The sequence below is a fragment of the Callospermophilus lateralis genome, chromosome 10 (assembly GCF_048772815.1).
Source record: "Callospermophilus lateralis isolate mCalLat2 chromosome 10, mCalLat2.hap1, whole genome shotgun sequence".
Classification (NCBI taxonomy): Eukaryota; Metazoa; Chordata; class Mammalia; order Rodentia; family Sciuridae; genus Callospermophilus; species Callospermophilus lateralis.
In genome coordinates this window covers 66,212,181-66,232,131 of record NC_135314.1, presented here as the reverse complement: position 1 = coordinate 66,232,131, position 19,951 = coordinate 66,212,181, and the positions used below count along the sequence as shown (strand labels likewise).

Genomic DNA, 19,951 nt, shown 5'->3' with positions numbered 1-19,951 from the left:
GAGACATTCATGTGACTAGTTTACCCATACGTATAATTACTATGGAGAACATAACAATTAGGTATCACATTAAACAAGTGTCTAATTAATGTTGTTATAAATTCTGCTTGATTAGAATAGTCTTTATAGTTATTGTTCCTACAACATGGGCCTCTCTCCTAACAAAGGGAAATCAACCTTTGGTTAACAGTTTTGTTTTGTTTGGGGGTGGGGGATTGTTTTGTATTTTGAAACAGGGCCTCGCTATAGTGTCCAGGCTGACGTCCTACTTCTCAACTCAATGATCCTCCTACCCCAGCCTGTCAGTAACTGGGACAGGCATAAGCTTTAGCACCCAGATAGGTCCATAGTTTTAATAATGGTTTATGAATTGTTTCAGAGAGGTACTGCACAGATAGGCAATATAATATCATATAGGCCTTGTAGAATCCATACTTTGTGAATTATGTATGTTAGACATATTTGTATATCTTTACAGATTAGTAACTCAGTTATAAGAACACAAATAAGCAATTGGCTACTGTAGCAGAAAAATGTCTGCATAGGGAACAATTTGTTACAATGTATTGAGAATTTACTATGTATTTTTATCATAGTGGATTCCAAACTCTATCAATATCTTCTCATTCTGCCTTATCTCTTCATAAACGTAGTTGCTATAATAAGATAGAAACAGACAGTTTTTTAAAAACTCAATTTTATTGAGATATAATTTGTACAGCACAACGCCATATTTTAAGTGTACAGTTTTATATTTTTATTAATGAGAAGTACCCTACTTTATTAGGTATACCATAATTTGTTTTTTACTCATTCAACTGTTGAATGCTATTTCAATGTAAAGTTTGGGGGAATTAATGAAAATCTTTAGCTTTATTTTCTTGTAATATCTCTCTGGTTTTGCTATACAGAAAGAATTTCACTAAAGGAGTTATGTAAGGTGTTTTAATCTCCCCATTTGCTGAAAGAATTTAAGAGTAGTATGTGTCCTTCTTTAAATTTTTAATAGTATATACTAGGAAGTTCTTTGTGGAAAGAATTTTACTTGTGTCTTTCAAGACTTTTGTTCATTTCCTTTAGGTTGTTGAAATTAATTAGCATCAATTGTTTACAACACATTTCTTTTTTTCCTTTTAATTTAATGTCACGTTTTTCATTTTCATAGTGATCCGATTTTCTCGTTTTTCTTGCTAGGGGTTTTCTAATATTCTGATCTTGTCAAAGAATCAGTTTTACTCTCTTCAGTGTTTGTACATTATTATGAGTTGTTCACTCTTTGTTCTTCCTTTTCCTTTTTCTTTCTTTGGATTTTATTTGTTGTTCTTCTTTGACTTTCTTAAAGAAAAATTTTAGATTATTAAAAAACATTTGAGACTTTCTTCTTTTTCAAACCTCATTTAAAGTACCAAGTTTTCTAGTACAAGCATTTGAAGTATATGCACTTATCTTTGAATTCCCAAGAAGTTTGTATTATGATTTTTTAAATTTTCATTAAATTTAAAATACTTTCTATCTTTTTGTTATTTCTTTTTTATTTCTTTCTTTCATACATGACAATAGTGGAATGCATTACATTCATAATTATCCATTCACAGCACAATTTTTCATAACTCTAAATAAAGTATGTTCACACCAAATTATGCCATTATACATGAGCTATCTTATTGATTTTTTTTGCTTTACAATTCTTAATACACCTTTATACTACAATTTATCATATCTCTGTTTGTATATGGTATGTTGACACCAAATTCACATCTTCATACATGTATTTTGTATAATGATGACCATCTCCTTCCACCATCCTTGCTATTCCCCTTCTCCCTTCTTTTTTCTCCCACCCCCTATTTCCTATCTAGAGGTTTGTTATTTCTTTTTTGGTTGAGTTATTTAGAAATGCATTATTTAATTTACAAATTTTGAAGATTTTTTTTTTACTGATTTCTCATAAATTTTTTTCTGACAATAATGACTAGAAAATAATCTATGGAATTTCAATCTTTTCAAATGTATTGAGACTTCTTATATGACACATCATCTGGTTTGAACTATTGAATGTTGCATGTGCACTGATCAAATGGTATTCGGCTGTTTTTACCTGTAGTATTCTATAAATGCCAATTAGGTCCTGTTGGTCAATTCAAGCCTTCTGAATAAACACAAGTTTTCCTCTTACAGAAGAAAGGAGTATTAGCTCCAAGTATATTTGTGAATGTTATTTATTTTGCCTTTTAGTTATGTCAGTTATTATGTGTCTCTATAGCTCTTTTATTGGGTATGTACACCTTCATAAGTGTTGGGTTATGTCTTCTTTATAATTTGATCACTTTATTATTTTATGAAAGATCCCCTTGTATCTTGGATAATTTTCCTTGCGCTAAAGTAATTTTTTGATATTACTATAGCCACTCCAGTTTTTAAATCTTTTTTATGATTTTATTGTGTTTTTTCATCTCTTTCTTTTTAACTTACCTATATCTATGTAAAATATTTCAAATAAATCACAATGTAGTTGGATATTGATTTTTTTATGTAGTCTGTGCTTTTAATTTCTATATTTACTCCAGTATTATTTATTGCTATGGCTGAATTTAAAGTCACCATTTTGTTATTTGTTTTCTATTTCTGTCAATGGTTTTTTGTTCCTTTTTTCTTCTTTTCCTGACACCTTTTAAATTAGATGAATCATGTGTTTTTATATTTACCTATAGACTTATTATTATTTTTATTATTATTATTATTATTAGCTGTAGTTGGACACAATACCTTTATCTTGCTTATTTATTTTTATGTGGTGCTGAGGATTAAACCCAGGGTGTTGCGCATGTGAGACCAGCACTCTACCGCTAAGCCACAACCCCAGCCCTTGACTTATTATTTATACTTATTTGTTTTCACTATTTTAGTGATTTATCTGGAATTTAGATATACATTTTTAACTTAATCTACTTTAATATAACATTGTACTGTTTTATAAAATCTATGAACCTTAATATTTACTTCTGTTTTCTCCTTCCTTTCTCTTTATTCTTACACATATAATTTTCCCATGTTGCAAAATTGACAACCCATTCCTCTTAGTTTTTTCTTAAATTATTATGTATCTTCTTTAAAAAATGTCAAAATTGAAAATTTTTATTTTTAGAGTCAGTTGTATTCCATGTAAAGAAGTTTCCCAGAAGACTGCTTATGGTACATATCTACTGACCACAAATTCTCTTAGCTTTTGTTTGGACATTTCCTATTTTGCCTTCATTTTTAAAATATTTTTGTAAGACATAAAAATTCTAGTTTGACCTTTCTTTCATTGGGTACTTCAGGGTCCTAGTGGTGCTATCTTCTGTTTTCATCTTCCATCATCACTGGTAAGATGCCAGGGATAGTTCTCAACTGTATTTCTCTACATGTACTCTCTTGTTTTTTCTTCTGGATACATCTTTATCTCCTTAAGGTTGGTTTTCAGCAATTTTGTTTTGAAACATAGTTAAAGTGGTTTTATTTATGTTTGTCATTTTGCGGGTATACTGAGCTTAGAATTGTAAATCATTAAATTTGGAAAAATTTGGCAGGTCTTCAACATTCTTTTTGTTTCCTTTCCTTCTATAATTCCATAAATCATAGAATCCCAGATCACCGAGGGCCTTTTTCCATCTGTTCTTTTTATTGATAGTTTCTGCCCTCAGGTACACTGATCTTTTTTTGGTCATTGTTTGATCTGCTATTAAGATATCTAGTAGCTTTTTAAATTTCAGATACTGTATTTTTTTTTTCCAGCTTTAGGAGCTCTCTTTTTGTCTTTTCCATCATTGTTAAAATTCTCGTTATTTTGATGCTCTCTTTTTTAGCTTTAACTGCATTTATTCTAACATTCTTGCCTACTAATTCCATTATTATCTATCACTTCTGGGTTCATTTCTGCTTTATTTCATGGTCAGAAAATTTTAAATGGATGCTGGACAATTCTAATGTTACAGTGTCAATTTTTTTTTAATTTTGCTGTTGTTCATTAATAAAAATTAAGTTATTTTCTGACTGTCATCTCATTTTCTTGAAGATCAGCTTGATCTTCTTGAACCTTGCTTTAATCTGTAGTCTACAATTGCCCGTTCTCCAGTGTGGCTTTAACCTTGCTCTAAAGGCAGGACACTGAGTCTCTCCTGAGAGTCTCTTCTGGTTTAGATATGGTTTGAGTGTCTGCCAAGGTTTTATGTGTTGAAGTTTAATCCCTGTTGTGAGGTTATAAGAGGGAATAAATGTACACCAACTATGGTGTTTTGAGGTGGGCTTTTAGGAAGTGATTGAGATTAGATAAGGTCATTAGAGTGGAACCCTGGTGGTGGAATCCTGAGGCCAGTCACTCACGTGTATACTCCTTGTCTTTTGCCATGTTATGTATGCCCTGGGCTATGGCAACACTCTGCCAATAAAGAGGTCATCACCACATGCAGCCCCTCACCTTGCAACCCAGAACCTCAAGTCACCATGAACTAACTTTATTTATAAAGTCTCCTGGCTCTGTTATTTTGTTATAGTAACAAAAAATATGGAACCTATACAGTCTCACATGTAGAGAGGATTTTCTACTTTGGCTGGCTTGAACTTAAATGTCACCAAATTTTAATCAAGCTTTTATAATTATTAAGATAACAACTTTCTAGTACTTTACTCTTTTTCCACTTTTAGTTCTGTATTTTGTCCATGCTTAATATATACAGCCAAGGGGATTAGTAGGCAAGAATGTTAGAATAAATGCAGTTAAAGCTATGCAAGTTTCTGGAGCTTTTTCTGTGTGAGGCTCTCTCTTTAGTACTATGCCCTACAGATTCCAGCCACCTCAACTTACCTGAATGCTGAATTCTGTGTCCTGAGCTCAGCAAGACCTCGTGACCTTCTCATGCCAGCAGAAAAGTCAGAAAAGTGTGTGTGTGTGTGTGTGTGTGTATGTGTGTGTGTGTGTGTGTGTTTCATTGAGGTCCCAGTCTTGTGCAGCATGTTGTCCAGTGCCTGAAAACTATCATTTTATTCACTTTGCCCAGTTTTTGCCCTGAGGCAGTTTATGACACAAAGGCTTACTCTTGTCTTAATTCTCCATCACAACTGTTAGCAGAAGTAAAAAGGCATTACTTGTCAGCACAAGGAAGACAGGACAAGGCATGCTGATAGTCAGAAGCCCTACAGATGCCAATAGATAGATAGCATCTTGAACAAAAAAAAGACCAGAAGAAGGTTTTTTCTAGCTCAGTAATTCCAAGAACTTCTGTTTGGAGACATTTGGAAAGTTATTTGAACATGAACCCTAGGTATGAAACTGTGACCAGGTAAGGGAAAAAAGAGAGAGGGGGACATGATTTACCTGGTCAGTAATAAAATTGGAAAGCACAAATAAAACTAAAAGGAAAAAGTAATATAAAGTGTTGAATTATGAAGGGTTCAGGATTTCTTGACAGGCATAAGAGAGCAGTGTATGGCAATTTGTTCCATTTTTCTAAGAGACTGAACAAGAATTCATACAGAATCAAAGTAATTAAGTACTATTCATTATTCATGCATTCTTCATATAACATGTACTCTTTCTATAAAAAGTAGTTAGTCCACATTAAAATATTTAGTTATGTCTGCTGTGACATAAGTATCAGTGGAAAATTACCAAGGGATGTGACATGGAAGCTTAGCAAATGCTTGAAAATGGAAGGCAGCACTGGAGGACCAACCAGTTACACATGGGGTACAAGACTACACCTTCACTTAGAGCCTTAGAAACTGAAGGAAGATGATAAGCCTTGAGCAGGAAGGTGTGAGTTTGTGATATCTTGTAAAGCTGAGGATTAGGAGGTGTGTAAAGGATTTTGGAATTCAGTGTTTTAAAATATACTGTCCTTTCATTTCTCTTTTAAGATGAGAGAAGCTTGGATAGGTCTGAAAACCGGGAAGAAGGAATTGGTTGGCAAGACCAATGAGAGAGTAGAGGCCTAAAATTTCAGAACATGACAAGAGATTCTTGTTGGTGTGGGAGTGATATGCTCAAGTAGAGACAAAGATCAAAGAATGGGATGGGAGTATAAGATGAGTCATCTCTGTGAACATCAAGGTCACTGAAAATGATGGCATGAGCAAAGGGAGAAGGCAGTGATCTAGATACCGGAGTCCACGAAGTGAAGAGTGTGGTGGTCCCAACAGATGGGTGGAAGCAGGAGTTCTGACTGCTCTAGGTTTCAGAAACTCCTGTAAAAGGTAAATGTCAGTTAGGACTGACCAGGAGAGTGTACGTGTTAGGGAAAAGCTTAAGAAGACAGGGGAAGTATAGTCCTAACAAAGGAAATATAGAACTTTTAGAGGATGAAATTATGAAAGAAAATTAAAGCCCAGAAAGACTTAAATTCAGCAATGGGGGCAACAGTCCCCAAAAGACTCTGGTTTGAAGATTTTCCACTTTCAAAGCAAGTGGCTCTTCCCGGGTTTTTGTAGGCCCCATAACAATAAGCAGCTTGAGAGGTCTGTCATCACTGAAAATAAACCTTAACTCTGAAAGCTATGCTTATGGGATTTAAAAACATTATCTATATAGAAGTGGAGTAAAACATAATACATATTAAAAATGGAATTCTAGCATATTTGTTGGGTCAGATAAAGTAAAATGTTTACTAAGACAACAAATCAAACACAAAAAGCCAATGTTGCCTTTACAAGCCAGGAATGACAGTCCACATGACTTCAGTAAATCTGAAGAGTGAATATAGATTGTAGTTCAACAGAAATAGCTGCAGTCTAGTACATTAAGTAGGGAAATCAAAATATGTATTATAGATTCAGAATAGCCTAAGGCTTTCTAGGAAAAGATACAAGAAAAATAGAATAATATATAGTGTTCAAACATTAGTTTTATTCATATATATTACGTACTAAACATAGGTAAGGTATTATGTAAGACACTTTATACACTGTGGTCATTAATTTTTTAAAAGCACCAAATAGTGGAGAGAATATGGAGCAATAGAACTCTCTATTCATTCCTGGTGGGTATGCACACTGGTGTGCTCACTTTGGAAAAAAATGTCTTATAAAACTAGGGATTCTTTTACTGCACAATCCCTCAACTATGCTCCTTGATTTTCATCCAGATGAATTGAAAACCTGTGTCCATACAAAATCTGCACATAGATGTTTGTGGTAGCTTTATTCATTAGTGCCAAATCTTGGAAGCAACCAAGATGCTCTTTAATAGGCAAATGAATAAAGGGGTACATCCAGACAATGGAACATTATTTAGTGCTAAAAAGAAATGAGCTATCAGGCCACAAAAACACATGGAGGAACCTTAAGTATTATAAAGTGAAAGAGGCCAACTTGAAAAGGCTGCATATGGAATGATTAAAACTACAGGACATTCTGGATAATACAGACAATGGAGACAGCAAAGCATAGTGATTTCCAGGAGTGGGTAGATGGGAAAGGATGCATAAGTGGAGCAAAAGTAACTTTAAGAGCAGTGAAACTATTCTACAAGATACTACAGTGGTGGATCCATGCCATTATACATTTGTTAAAGCCTATGTGAGGTACAACATGAGAGTAAACTCTGTAATCTAAACTTTAAGGGATAATGGTGTGTATGAAAGTTTGTCTTTAATAACAGATGTGCCCCTGTGGTGCCAGATGTTGATGGGGTGGTATGTATGTATGTTGGAGGTACAGGAAAGCTATATGGGAACTCTTTATGTTTTCTACTCAACTTTCCTGTGAACCTAAACCTATAGTTAAAAAAAAAAAAGTTTATTAATTGAAAAGGAAAGTCAGTAGAATTCACATCTTATTTCTACATTGTAAAATTCATGGGCTCCTGTGAATTGTAGGGATTTAATGATGGAGAATTAGAAGGTGAAATGGTGAGGGGACCGTGCACATTCACTTACTGTCCAGTCAGTATGCATGAAGATAGTTTGTAGTGCTCATGCACTGTTTACTCTTGTTCAGAGCTAGAAACTTTCTCATGTCCTTCCTTGTTAAATGCACCACTTCTGGCTAATTTTATATCTCCTACCATGAGGGAAAAAGTAGCAATCCTGTTATTACTCATAAGACCCATGACTCTTTGAAATCTGTTTGTATTAAAACAAAGTAAGTCTTTAGCCTCTGTAGTTCCCTAACATTATTATATGTGTTGCTTTGTTACTCAGGATACTTTAAGGTTGTTTTTGTGCTTCACTGATGACCAAATGCAGGTGTTACACAGCATGTTCAAGAAGAAGTGAATAATTTAGTATCCGGTTGTGTTGATTTACCATTTGGAATTTTTTACAGTAAAGAGGGAACAGCACATCTTTCATCCACATCATGTGTCCCCAATGTGCTTCTCTTCCACTGTTTATACATATCCCTACTTTCTACACACTGCCACAAATAGGAGGAATAGGCAGGGGCCAGAGTGGAAGATACCTCTTATTGCCATCAAAGGTGGTTGTGTTCAGGATTTATTTTCTATTTTCTTTCACTTTCACATGAGCAGACCATTAAATAAGGAACAAACAAGCACCAGAAATCATTTGTTGCATGCATTTTGTAGATACTCTTATTCCTTTTTGGAAGCAGGGGTTGCTTCGAACATTATCACCTTAGTTGCTTTTCCCTTCTATGAAATTGTGAGACTTAGAAATTGAGTCACACTATTAAACATGAAGAAAAAAGTGAGTAGACTGTGACATGACCTTATGAAAAGTTCCTTGTTGCTAATAAAAGAGATAGTAGGTTATGATGGCTTTTACCAATTTGTTCTTCTAAAACTCAACACAAACATGGTTCGGTTTTATTATTGCAGTACAGGGTATACTTGAAGTGAAAGAAGTCAGTTTATAAATAAGGTCAATTTTTAAGACATCCAGCTACCTTTTCAGAAAGAGTACTATAACTCTAGTGGCTTAGAAATTCCACACGTATCCTCTCTGCAGAGAAGCTTCTAATTCCTCTGCCTCTTATCAAATAAGATTCAACTATGAGTGATATAGAATCATTTCTTAACTATCCATATTAAAATGAAAGTGAGACAACTACAGGGATAATCCAAGAGAGTGAAGAGAAGAAACAAAAGAAAATGCTAATTTTATCTTGAAGTATTTTTTAACAAGTCTGTTTTCCTTGGAGCAGGACTGACCTCATAGTTGTGAGGCCTAGTGTAAATGAAAATGCAAGATACATTGTTCAAAATTAAGAAATGTCATGATGGCAATATTAGGTACCTAGATTGGGGATGAGTAGGAGATTTGTTTTCACTGGGATGTGGCCTCCATGTACCTCCATGTACACCTGACCCTAAGCTTCCCTGAACTAGCGCTCTGACCCCTGCTAGGGTGGAGTGCAGCAGTGGTTGGAAGAAGAATGCTTGGTGAGACCTGGGCACTAGGGTGGGAGAAGAACAGCCAGGAATAGCATCAGGAGGCAAAATGTCTTTGAGCTAAGACTTCATGTCCCTAAAGTCTATTATTTAATAGCTCCTTTGTTCTGTTAAGCTATTTAAAAATATAAGTTTATAATAAAGTAATTTAAAAATTCTAAGATAACCACTTCAGAGCATTAAATGCCAAGGATTCTGTGTGCCTGGTCACACATTTATGAAGCTGGTCCTGTCTAGTTAGTATCAACTATTCATGTGTAAAGCACCCTACAATCATGCTGAATATGACTAGGGCAACAAAATTGTCATAATTTGTAATGTGGATAACCTTGACATAGGGTATCAAGAATTGATGGTAGATTCCAATCAATTCATTAACTATTCACTTCTTAGTATTTCAGAAGCCTCTGCTAGAGTGTGGGAAATACCTTACTTAACCATAGATGGGAAATACCTTACTTAACCACTCTGAGTCTCAGATTTAGTCACCTGTGAAATAAAGATACCAGTTTTGTAGAATTATTGATAAAAATTAGGTGAGATAATGTTTGCAAGATACTACAACCAGAATTCTGTCTAGTAAAGAAGACAAGCAAGCAAAAAATTATTGTGATTATAGATGCCTGAGGATGCTGTACCAAGCTTCACAAAGATATGATATTTGCCAAGCACAGTGGTGCAGGCTTGTAATCCCAGCAGCTTGGGAGGCTGAGGCAGGAGGATCACGAGTTTAAAGCCAGCCTCAGCAATTTAGTGAGCCCCTAAGCATCTTAACAAGATTCTGTCTAAAAAAAAAAAAAAAAAAAAAAAGGCTGGGGATGTGGCTTAGTAGTAAAATGCTCCAGGGTTCAATCTCTGGTATCAAAAAAAAAAAAAAAATTGTGGTATTTGAAGTGGGGTCTAACGTGTACGGTATGTATTGGGAAGGCAGAGGGAAATTGAGAAAGACCCTCTGAGATTTGAAAGTGATGAACCCCTTCATAATCTGTGGGATTGGATATGGGGGAATAATAAGGAAAATGAGGATGACATATATATATGAAATCTTTAATGTTTCATTTCTACCCCCAAATTACTTACTAATGAAAAAATGTCCCTCCTGGGAAAGGGCAGAAAACCTAGCTGAGCTTTCAAGTAAGATATAAAGTTTCTGCAGCAGATGTTCTGTATGTTTTTCTTTGTAAAACAAGTCTGGAGCCAGGAGGGGAAGGCGGGAGAGAGAATGAGTGTGTAGTTGCTTTTTCCATTCTCCTGTAGAACATCATTTTGCTTAATTGGTAGACACTTAAAACACGATTGGCTGTTTTAAAAATAGGAGTCTTCCTGGTATTGGTTGAAATGTTTCACCATGTGTTGGTGCTTTAAAATGCCTGTCTTTTTATTTCTTCTTCCAGACTGAACACTTGCCTTTGCAGACTCAGAAAAAAGAAAGAGAAATTTGCGGTCTCCCACACTCTGTAAGTAGCATGGCCATGTTGTCAGGATCTGCCCAGCTAGAGCTGGTTACTCACATGAGTATTAAAATATCATTGGATGTCCACAAAAGTTCGTTTTATTCATCTCTTCTCTATTAGAGTGCCTGTGCTATGATTTGGTAAAGACCTTGAGCTTCCTCACTCTTAGAAGTAATCTAAGAACTACTTCTAAGTATTTTCAGAAGTAATCAGATGTTATGAAACCAGTCACCAGGCAGAGGGGTCTGTACCAGATACACCACAGAGCATCATGTGGAAATAATTTTACTGTACAAGTCAACTGTGGCTCAAGATCAAGCCTGAAAGAAAGGCCAAGACAAAAGGATATTTTGGGCAGCCTTTTTTATTCTCAGTGTTGTCAGGCATAAGGTCAAGTGCCAGTTCATTTTGCTGTGTCCTTTCCCTAATTCCTCAGTGCTGAATTTTGAGGTTTCTTTTTGTTTTAATTCTCTTTATATATCATGTGTCAATTCTAAGCTTGAGCCTTGCTTGAGAGACTCCTGAAGTTCATAACCTTGCTCTTCTCCAGTTTATCTTACCTGATACCAACTCTTAATTTCAAAACCTAAACCAATCACAGGCCCCTTCAGTTGCAATTTTGTATTTAAGAGCCTGCCATCATTCTTATTCAGGTATTGTAAGCAACAGATGATTGGAAAATGATAAGTTGTTGAACTTTACCTTGCCATTCTATTCCTCATCAGGTTATGAATCAGGGACACAGATTTTAATGAATTCTGTTTTTGTCTATTTTTCCCCCCAAAGTGATAGAAAAATGCAAACAAACTTCTCTGCTAATGTAAACAATGTTTGAATTTTTAGAATGGACTAAATAGCAAGAGTTTTGACGATGAGAACCCAGCAGGAGAAGATGGGATTCAGCAAATGTACCCCCTTTACAATCAGATGTGCTATCAAGACCGGAGCCCTGGCAAACATCATCAAAACAACGACCCCAAGAGAGTCTACATCAACCCACGAGAACATTATGTGTGATTTTCCTCTTTTACCAATGGTTGTTCTAACAAATGTTTATTATTAGATTGGGGAGAGAAACTGAGGCCAATTGTTATTTTATTCTCTCTAGTATAACCCATCCCAATCTAACTCTATTGGAAGTCTTGATGAATGACTTGGAGCTAATAGCAGATTTCTTTCCTTCATTAAGTGTTTCTTAACCACCAGCTGTGTTTGTGAACTTGACTGTCGCTTTGTGTGGTTCAGTGATGATGGTGTTTAACTACTAACATTTGGCCTACAATGGCATGTTCATTTGGAAGTGCAGCATCTGCCTGTGATGACTGTAGTCGTTCTCCAGAAAGAAAGGCCCCAGCTGGTAGTATTAAACTCGCCGGGTCTCAGGCAGGCCAGCCTGTTCATCTCTAATTCAAAGGGATGGAAAAATGAGTTCAGAATCCATTTCACTGATTGTTTAGCTGGGATTTAGATTTCCCTGACATGCTTAATGAAATTACAATACCTGTGTAAAAGGCCTGAGGAAAGAGGCAAGATTTGCTCTTTATCCAGAAACAACAATAACAAAAGGCAGTTAAACCTTCAATCCTGTCAGTTGCTTTTAAATAGCCTTGTCACGGTGATATATGTCCCTTCTCTGTCAGTAAGGTCTTGCGGATCCACAGTTCTTGCTATTACCTGCCTACTTGAGACTAGCTGTATGTAATAGAAGTTCGCCTATTGCTCTGTCGAGTTCCCACAGTCCTGTCCTTTTTACCAGATTAGCCCATTTTCTTCCGATTAATTTCTAAAATCCCTGCCTAAATGGTATACAGCCTTTATCCTTGTCCCCACTTTTCTCTAGGATTATACTCAGCTTTCACTTCTGGAATTTCAAACTAACATCAGTCCACATGGGCTTTAGCTCTCCTACATACTTCACACTGCTTACCTTCCATGTTTTATCTACCTCAGAAAAGCCTACTGAAAATCACCTGAAAGAACTCCTGCTCTGAAAAGTCAGGTGAAAAATTCAAAAATTAATTTCTTAAAAAATAAAACCACTTTAATATAGCATATGTGCTAAACCCACATGTCCTATATTCTTCCTCCCATACTTTACCTCATTGAGAAGGGTAAAAAAAAATGCTAAAAACAAACAAACAAACAATATAGTGACTTATCTACCAGGGTATCCTTTAAACTTTGATGTCTTGAAATGTCTTCTGGGAGTTTCCTCCTCTCCCTTTGCCAACTTTCCATCATGGGGATTAACAGTAGTAATTACAGTGGGTGGGCACAGACAGAAGGATCACAGGTACATGTGCAAATGCCCATCACTGACTTCTCACATCTGAAGGAAAGTATAGATTTACTGTGTATTCTGGAAGATTAGAGATGTGTCACAGGTATAATACTACAAGCTTGTTATATCTTAGGGAAGAGTATCAGGAGCACTGAAATAAAATAGTGCACATTCCCAACCTAACATAGCAAAGGGAAAGGAGAACATTAACCTAGATTTCTAATGAGATACCAAAGAAACTTTATGATTCATGTTGTACTGGCTTTAGTTTGTGTTTGAGTGTGTTTTCCTCTTTCAGTTCCATAGGTTGTCAGACAAATGATCGTCATTGTTCTACAGTAGTAATACATTCTCCCTCCATTACCTAGGGACCAATAATTCTGGAGAATAGGAAGCTTAAATTCCAACTCAAATCTTTGGCAATTTTAAAGGCAATAGATGTAGAGCATCAAAGGGTAAAACTCCAATGACTCTTATTGCAGAATCACTGTGCTACCTCTGAGTTAGAGTTTACTGCCTCTGTCACAAAGAAGATAATCAACTTTATTGCTTGGAATGCCAACACTGAGTGAGTGTAGCTGAAGGTATGGGAATCCTTGCATTGTTTTTCAAAAATAAGATGACTATTCAGAGCTCTCTGTGACAGCAAAGTGTCTTATAAATACTGGGGGTTGTGGTGGTGCATTACCTCCTTTACAAAGCTTTAAAAATGCCTTAAGTACTGGGAATGGTTTCTAGGGACTTATTGGGGAAACGATTGTTGAATTAACTTCAAAAAAGCACACTGTGAACCCAGACAAAGTACAGATGTCTTCGTTTGTACCACAGAAAGGAATTCAGAAGCACTGGGCTTCAGGAGTCCTTTGTCCTTTCTTCAGCACCTTCCCAAGAGGGACCACTGTCTGCCTTTCACATTCTTCATGTTGTTATGGAAAAGAAATTTCAGGATGTAGACATCTCTCTTACAGCCAACTAGCTCAGTATCCTCTTTGCCTTTCAGTCAGCTCTGATATTTCTTGAACAAACTGGTAGATTTTACAGCCATTGACCCTTTGCATGGGTCATATAAGAGGTTATTCTGGTGCCTATCATATTCTCTCTCTGAAAACAACTAAATTGAGAAGAGTTTTAAAAGGGTTTGATCAACTAGACTCCTGAACTAAAAAAATGCTATCCAAAATTGTTGATCTCCAAATTTAGAGCCTAGACTGCCTGATGATGCCTTTTAAATGTGGAAGTTAGACTTTAAATGTCCATGAGTGAAGTTTAGGGGTATAATATACAGCTGATATTAGATACCATGACTGGTTTACTAAAATTCACTGTGCTAGAAATAAATCTTCATAGCACTTGGAAAGGGTGTACACTCACCTTAAACACAGCCTTTATTGCCTATTTTATATGTAGCCCATCTTTGAGAGTTTGTATTGTTACTGCAAGAGCAAAACACTGGGTTCTTTGCACACCACACTAATAGGAAGAAGCATCTGCATCACCTAGGATCAGCCTAACATGACAGGACAAGAATTAAATGGCAGAGACTTATTATCTCTTCTGTAATAGTTTTCCCTATTCCTAGGATTTTTATGTGTTCTAAATTTGAAGAAGTCCATGCTTTTGGGGACACATAATAATATGCAGTTCTTACCTGCGCTAGGCTTTGCTACAACATGCACATAGTAGAATATAAAGTGGTATACAGCAAACTAAATGAGCTGGCTCCCTTATTGTTTTCTCTGATCTTGTTTACAAGACACAGGACAGTTTCTTCATCCTTCTGAGAAAATTTCCTAAGTCCTCTTTCATGGTAGTTTAAAATGCATTTTTTCCCCATCATTGTTCAGTCTCTTCCTGCCCTGATTTCCTGGTGCTATTCATTACATACAGTTAAGACTGCCTTCAAATCTCTTATTCCCTGGAATGTAGAGGTTGAAAAGAACAGGTTCTATTCCCAGCTTTACCCTTTACTATGGAAAATTGGGCAAGTCACTTAACCTGTCTTGGGCATCAGTTGTCTATTCCATAAAGCAGATTATAATATCTTCCTGAGAATTAAACAAGGAGATCATGGACAGGAAATTATAAGGTTCCAAACCAATAAATGCCTTTCACTCTATTGTATATTGAACTTCAATGTCTGCCACCCTTATCAGCATTTAGAGAACTCTAATGTCCCCAGAAAGAACCAAGTAGCAACATGAAATTTTAATTTGATCTAATTCAAGTATAGCTAACTGCAAGTAGCTGACATTACTTTGACTATAATAAGCATTTCCCTTATGGAAAGTCTCATGTCTGAATTGTAGATTTTAAGCTTTAGCTAGAATGGAAAAATGCATGTTGCTATAACTAGTGGTGGTTCTTGTTTTACCAGTTACTGCTAACAACTAACATTATTGAGTGCATAGTATGAACTAGGTTCCAGAACAAGCACCTTACATGAATTACCTCATTGGATAGGACCAGACTTGTTTTGTCCTCTTTCCAAGAGCCCTCAGGGGAACAGACAGGCTTACATTCCACACCAGGCCACCACCATAGGTCATGCTGATCATCAGTCAGCTATTACTTTTTTTTTTCCAATCTGCTTTTAGTGTTAGGAAATATAATTGGCTTGATATTTTTCCCCATTTTTAAGCAGAGGTATAGGAAGGATCATGGAAGAAAACTATAAGAGATATTAAGGTGAAAACAAGTGGATATGCTCATTTTTTAATTAGGTTTTGATGTTCTCTAAATATTCAGAAAGGCTCTCATATCCACAGCTACAAAATAACAACTAAAACTCAAACCCATTCTATCCTACTTGGTTGGGTGTTAGTGGGCACAAACTTCTCTCTGACATCCTTCATCAAGGTAGTTCTTTGATACACTTATTGCTCTGTTTCTTTTTCTCACTTTCATTGAACTCCCAGGGGTGGTAACACTGGTATTGTGGACAGGTGAAAAGAGGTGCCTTTGGTAGAAAACTAGGAGAAAAATAGAAAGGGTGTGAAGTAGAAATGTCAGGGACTCACCTGTGGCTCAGCTCTGTGCTTATCTCCTTCTGGCTTTTGACTGGCATGGCATTCATCCACCATGTTTCGGCAGACCTTATAGAACCATGGACTTTAATTCCTATTAACTAAAAAATAATACTTGCAAGCTTATTAAACTATAGGTTATAACTGGATTAATCTTGTTACCTTTGTTGAAATGCATGGGTTTCTCTCATCAAACCAAGTGATAAGCTGGCCTCTGCCAATTTGGGCATTTACAATTATTGGGTGTTTTAGTAGCCTCTAATAGCTGGTGGTGGGAGGGCTTTACCTCTCCTCCAGCCTCATCAGGTGATTTTTTACACTGAACTCAGGTCTTAGCTAAGCACTGTGTCATGTGTGTTTGTAAGCAAGTAGCCACCAGAACAGCCATCCAACCTGTCCTGTAAGCTTGAAAAGAGTCTATCTCTGTCCTTTAAGGTATTCTAATGATATCCTACCTAAAAGAGTTAGTAGAAGTAAATCCAACTATCCCAGCAGTTTCAGCCAGGTAGCCAGTAGACCATTTGACTTTTGCACAGGATGAGTTAGGAATCCTAGGTCAGGCTTGTTCATGGAGAGCTGGAGTGCCCTATACTACTTAGGCCATTCCACATAGCTTTAATGCCACTAATTTGACTTTTGAAAATACTCACTTATCAACAAGGTCTTTGGTGTTAAACTAAAGACAAATAGTCTCTGAAGTGAACAGTTTTTCAAATGCTAAAGCCCCTGGAGTGTGTAGTCCTGATTGGGATACTTCAAACGTTAACCAACCAACTACCCCCAAGGTATACATAAAGACTGATTAACATTCCCAATTTCAAGACATTGTATTAAATGTACATGATTCTATAAGGATTTCTCAGGTTTTCATACCTCTAAAGTCAACTACTTGCTGAAGAAAATTTATCGGCATTTATTCTTAGTGACAGCTTGCCCCTTCTCCCTGCAGGGGTGTGTGTGTGTGTGTGTGTGTGTGTGTGTGTGTGAGAGAGAGAGAGAGAGAGAGAGAGAGAGAGAGAGAGAGAGAAACAGAGAGAAAGGGGGAGGAGTATATTTAAATTTCCATTGCCAGCCTAAATTTGTAAAATACTATGTTTATTACTACTGTATGACCATTTCTGTATTACTTATTCTCCTCTACTTAAATTTCAACTCAATTATAGAAGTTTGAAACTGAGTAGACTAGAATAAGAGAATATAAAATAATTCAAAGAAACTATTCATCTTTTTTATCATAAATTATCAATTGGAACCATGATATAGAAGTTCCTTCTGAATCTCAGAAAGAAGAGAAACTACTATTGACAAATAAAACATTCTCCATTCTGTTGGTTATGAATAAATCTATTCCATTGTTCCCAATCAGTGTTTGGGACCTAAGGCTATTATCTATATCAAGTAACTAGGTATGTTCTTATCTTCCTGCTGTGAAATTTAGTGTTAAATGCTTGAGTTTCAGAGAACCAGGTTTTCTGAATATCAGTGTCTTGTAAACTTATGGAAAAGAACAACATCTCCATGAATTAATACTGAGCTGGGCCCCGTCTTCTAGGTGTTTCTGTTCTACAGCTATGTTGTTTACAGTTGCCAGAAGCACAGGAGTTACACAGGAGGCAGATCAAGTGTAGATATCTTTTTTTACTTTAAGTTATTATTAGATCATAGTTGACACCCCATATACTCTTTGATAAACCAAAAGCAGCCTTATAGTCAATCTTTTGCTTCTTCTAAAGATGGATGAACAAACAATTGCCCTCTTATGGATTTTCCCAGCACTACCATTTGAAGTTTCTTTGACCAGTCCCCCATGGCCCAGCAGTATCCTTGGTATCATGACCTACACTGATTGTATTTATTTCCATGGCATGGGATTTAATTGTGAAAGTTGATTAGAGGAGACCTTGAGGGAAAGCCTCACTGGGAATCCAAAACATCAGATTTGCTACACTGACTTAGAACTGTGGCCTACCCTACTCCATATGTATCTGACAGCCATGAAGAGGTGTTTTATGTGTCTCCTCCAGAGGTTAGTTTCCCTTCATAACTCACAGTGGAGCTATGAAACCCAGAAGTGCACATGGTTTTCCAAGTGAATGGGCACTGTTGTTTTGGTTTTCAATATCTTCCCAATAATGACCAGTTTTTTTAAAAATTCACCCTAGCATATTGATCAGGCTAAATTAAATTCCTCAAGTCTTATTGGTGGATCACTGTTCTTTATATTTTTAATTAGAGGCAGCAGTAGTTTGTCTTAAATGTATTTGTTAGAACTTGCCCACTCTGTTTCATGTATGCCTCTGCTTTTTTCACATAGCCTTATGAGAATTTATTGCATGTGTTTCCTTTAACTGAGCATTTCAATACTCAGATGAGTATTTGTCATCTTAGATTTCATTATATACTTGAAATTCAAAATCCTTCATAAAAAAATTTTTTAAAAAGTTAAGTAGCTGGTATTGCTACTGGATCCCTGGATTATCCCACTTGTCTATCCATAAAAGTTTCTGTTTATCCTCTACCTTCTGTTTCTATTTCTAAGCCAATGCTTTAAGACACAACATCTGCTCCAGCCTATCCACTCTTCATGGGTCTTAACCTCTTAACTTCTTTACTTCTCAGTTTTATCCTGTAAGTTAGTGCTCTCTAACTCATAGGGTTTTATGCCATGGGGGAGGATAAGATATATAAGGGTTATCTTCAAGAGAGATCCTTCTCTGAAAGTGCTTTTATAAAAGCCCCTTGGCTTAGAAAAGAGAAACTACAGTTCCTCAGCTATTTTTTTTCCTATTCTTGTTTTGCTGTTTTTATTTCTGAAAAATGATCTCTGACTGAAAGGAGTCTTTATTTTCATTTTAACTTTCTCCCCACTAACCTTTTGCCTGTTGAAACCTCTGCCTTATCCATGCTCTGAACTTTTTTACTTATGTAGCCAAAATGAATTCCCCCACAACGAATTCCAGGAATTTTATTCCTGCCATTAAGTAAATTAATGTCCTTGACGCAAAGGAGTATCTAGCTTGCTGTTCCCACAAGGAGCCAGAAGCAAATGAGGTCTTGCTCTGGCACTGGCAAAGTCTCCCCTGTGCCTTAGTTCTCCTTGTGTAAGCAGAAGTTAATTCAGCTATTTCACTGCAGCTAGGTATTGTGAGTCCTGAGTCCTGACTAACAAATGGGGCGAAGGCTTTTTGCAAATGTCGTGTCCTATATAAATTCATAGTGGATGATATGGAGTGTCCTCAAGTAGAAATAAGTATTTGTATAGCTCAAATCAGAACACTAATCCACCCACTGTTTTCAAAAGCAGTGTTTTACTAACTTCTTTTTCATAGTGAAAATTAGTTTCTAGTCACTTGAACTTTTTATTTTGATGTCTAGAAAGTGATCAATAGTATGTATTCTTTCTTGTCCTAAATTATATTTTTCAGTTTTAGAACTGAAACAGTTACTTAACAGTATACATGGGTAAAGAGGGATATTCTAGCTCAGATGTTGTAAAATAGAGAAAGTCAAAGATTAGCCTTGAATTTGAGATTGTATTTTAAATAGATGTTAATGTGAGTTTTTTTTAGATATTCTTTATTTTTAAGTTACCAGAAATTGTCTTTTATTTTTGGAGTTTTGAATATATCACTTTACATGTTTTGAATAAAGTATTTTATCCATTCAGTTTTTTTTATTTTACATTATCAATAAATCAATCATTAAAACACATAACCTAATTATATAACTATTAAACTCAAGACTTAAATAACATCTTCTATGTTAACTATTTCTATACTTGAGTCTTTTTTAAAATAATAACAAGTGC

At 35.9% G+C, this 19,951-nt stretch overlaps 1 protein-coding gene across 1 annotated transcript in view; it reads left to right on the top strand.

Moving 5' to 3' along the window:
• The window catches only part of Nectin3 (nectin cell adhesion molecule 3), a 139,863-nt gene extending 120,133 nt beyond the window's left edge, over nt 1–19,730 (top strand). Inside the window, exons 8-9 of the mRNA XM_076867241.2 lie at nt 10,780–10,842; nt 11,683–19,730. Of these exons, the coding sequence (XP_076723356.2) occupies nt 10,780–10,842; nt 11,683–11,856 (237 nt within the window). The 3' untranslated portion in view covers nt 11,857–19,730. The remainder of the gene's footprint in view (nt 1–10,779; nt 10,843–11,682) is intronic.
• Nucleotides 19,731–19,951: the final 221 nt, after the last annotated feature.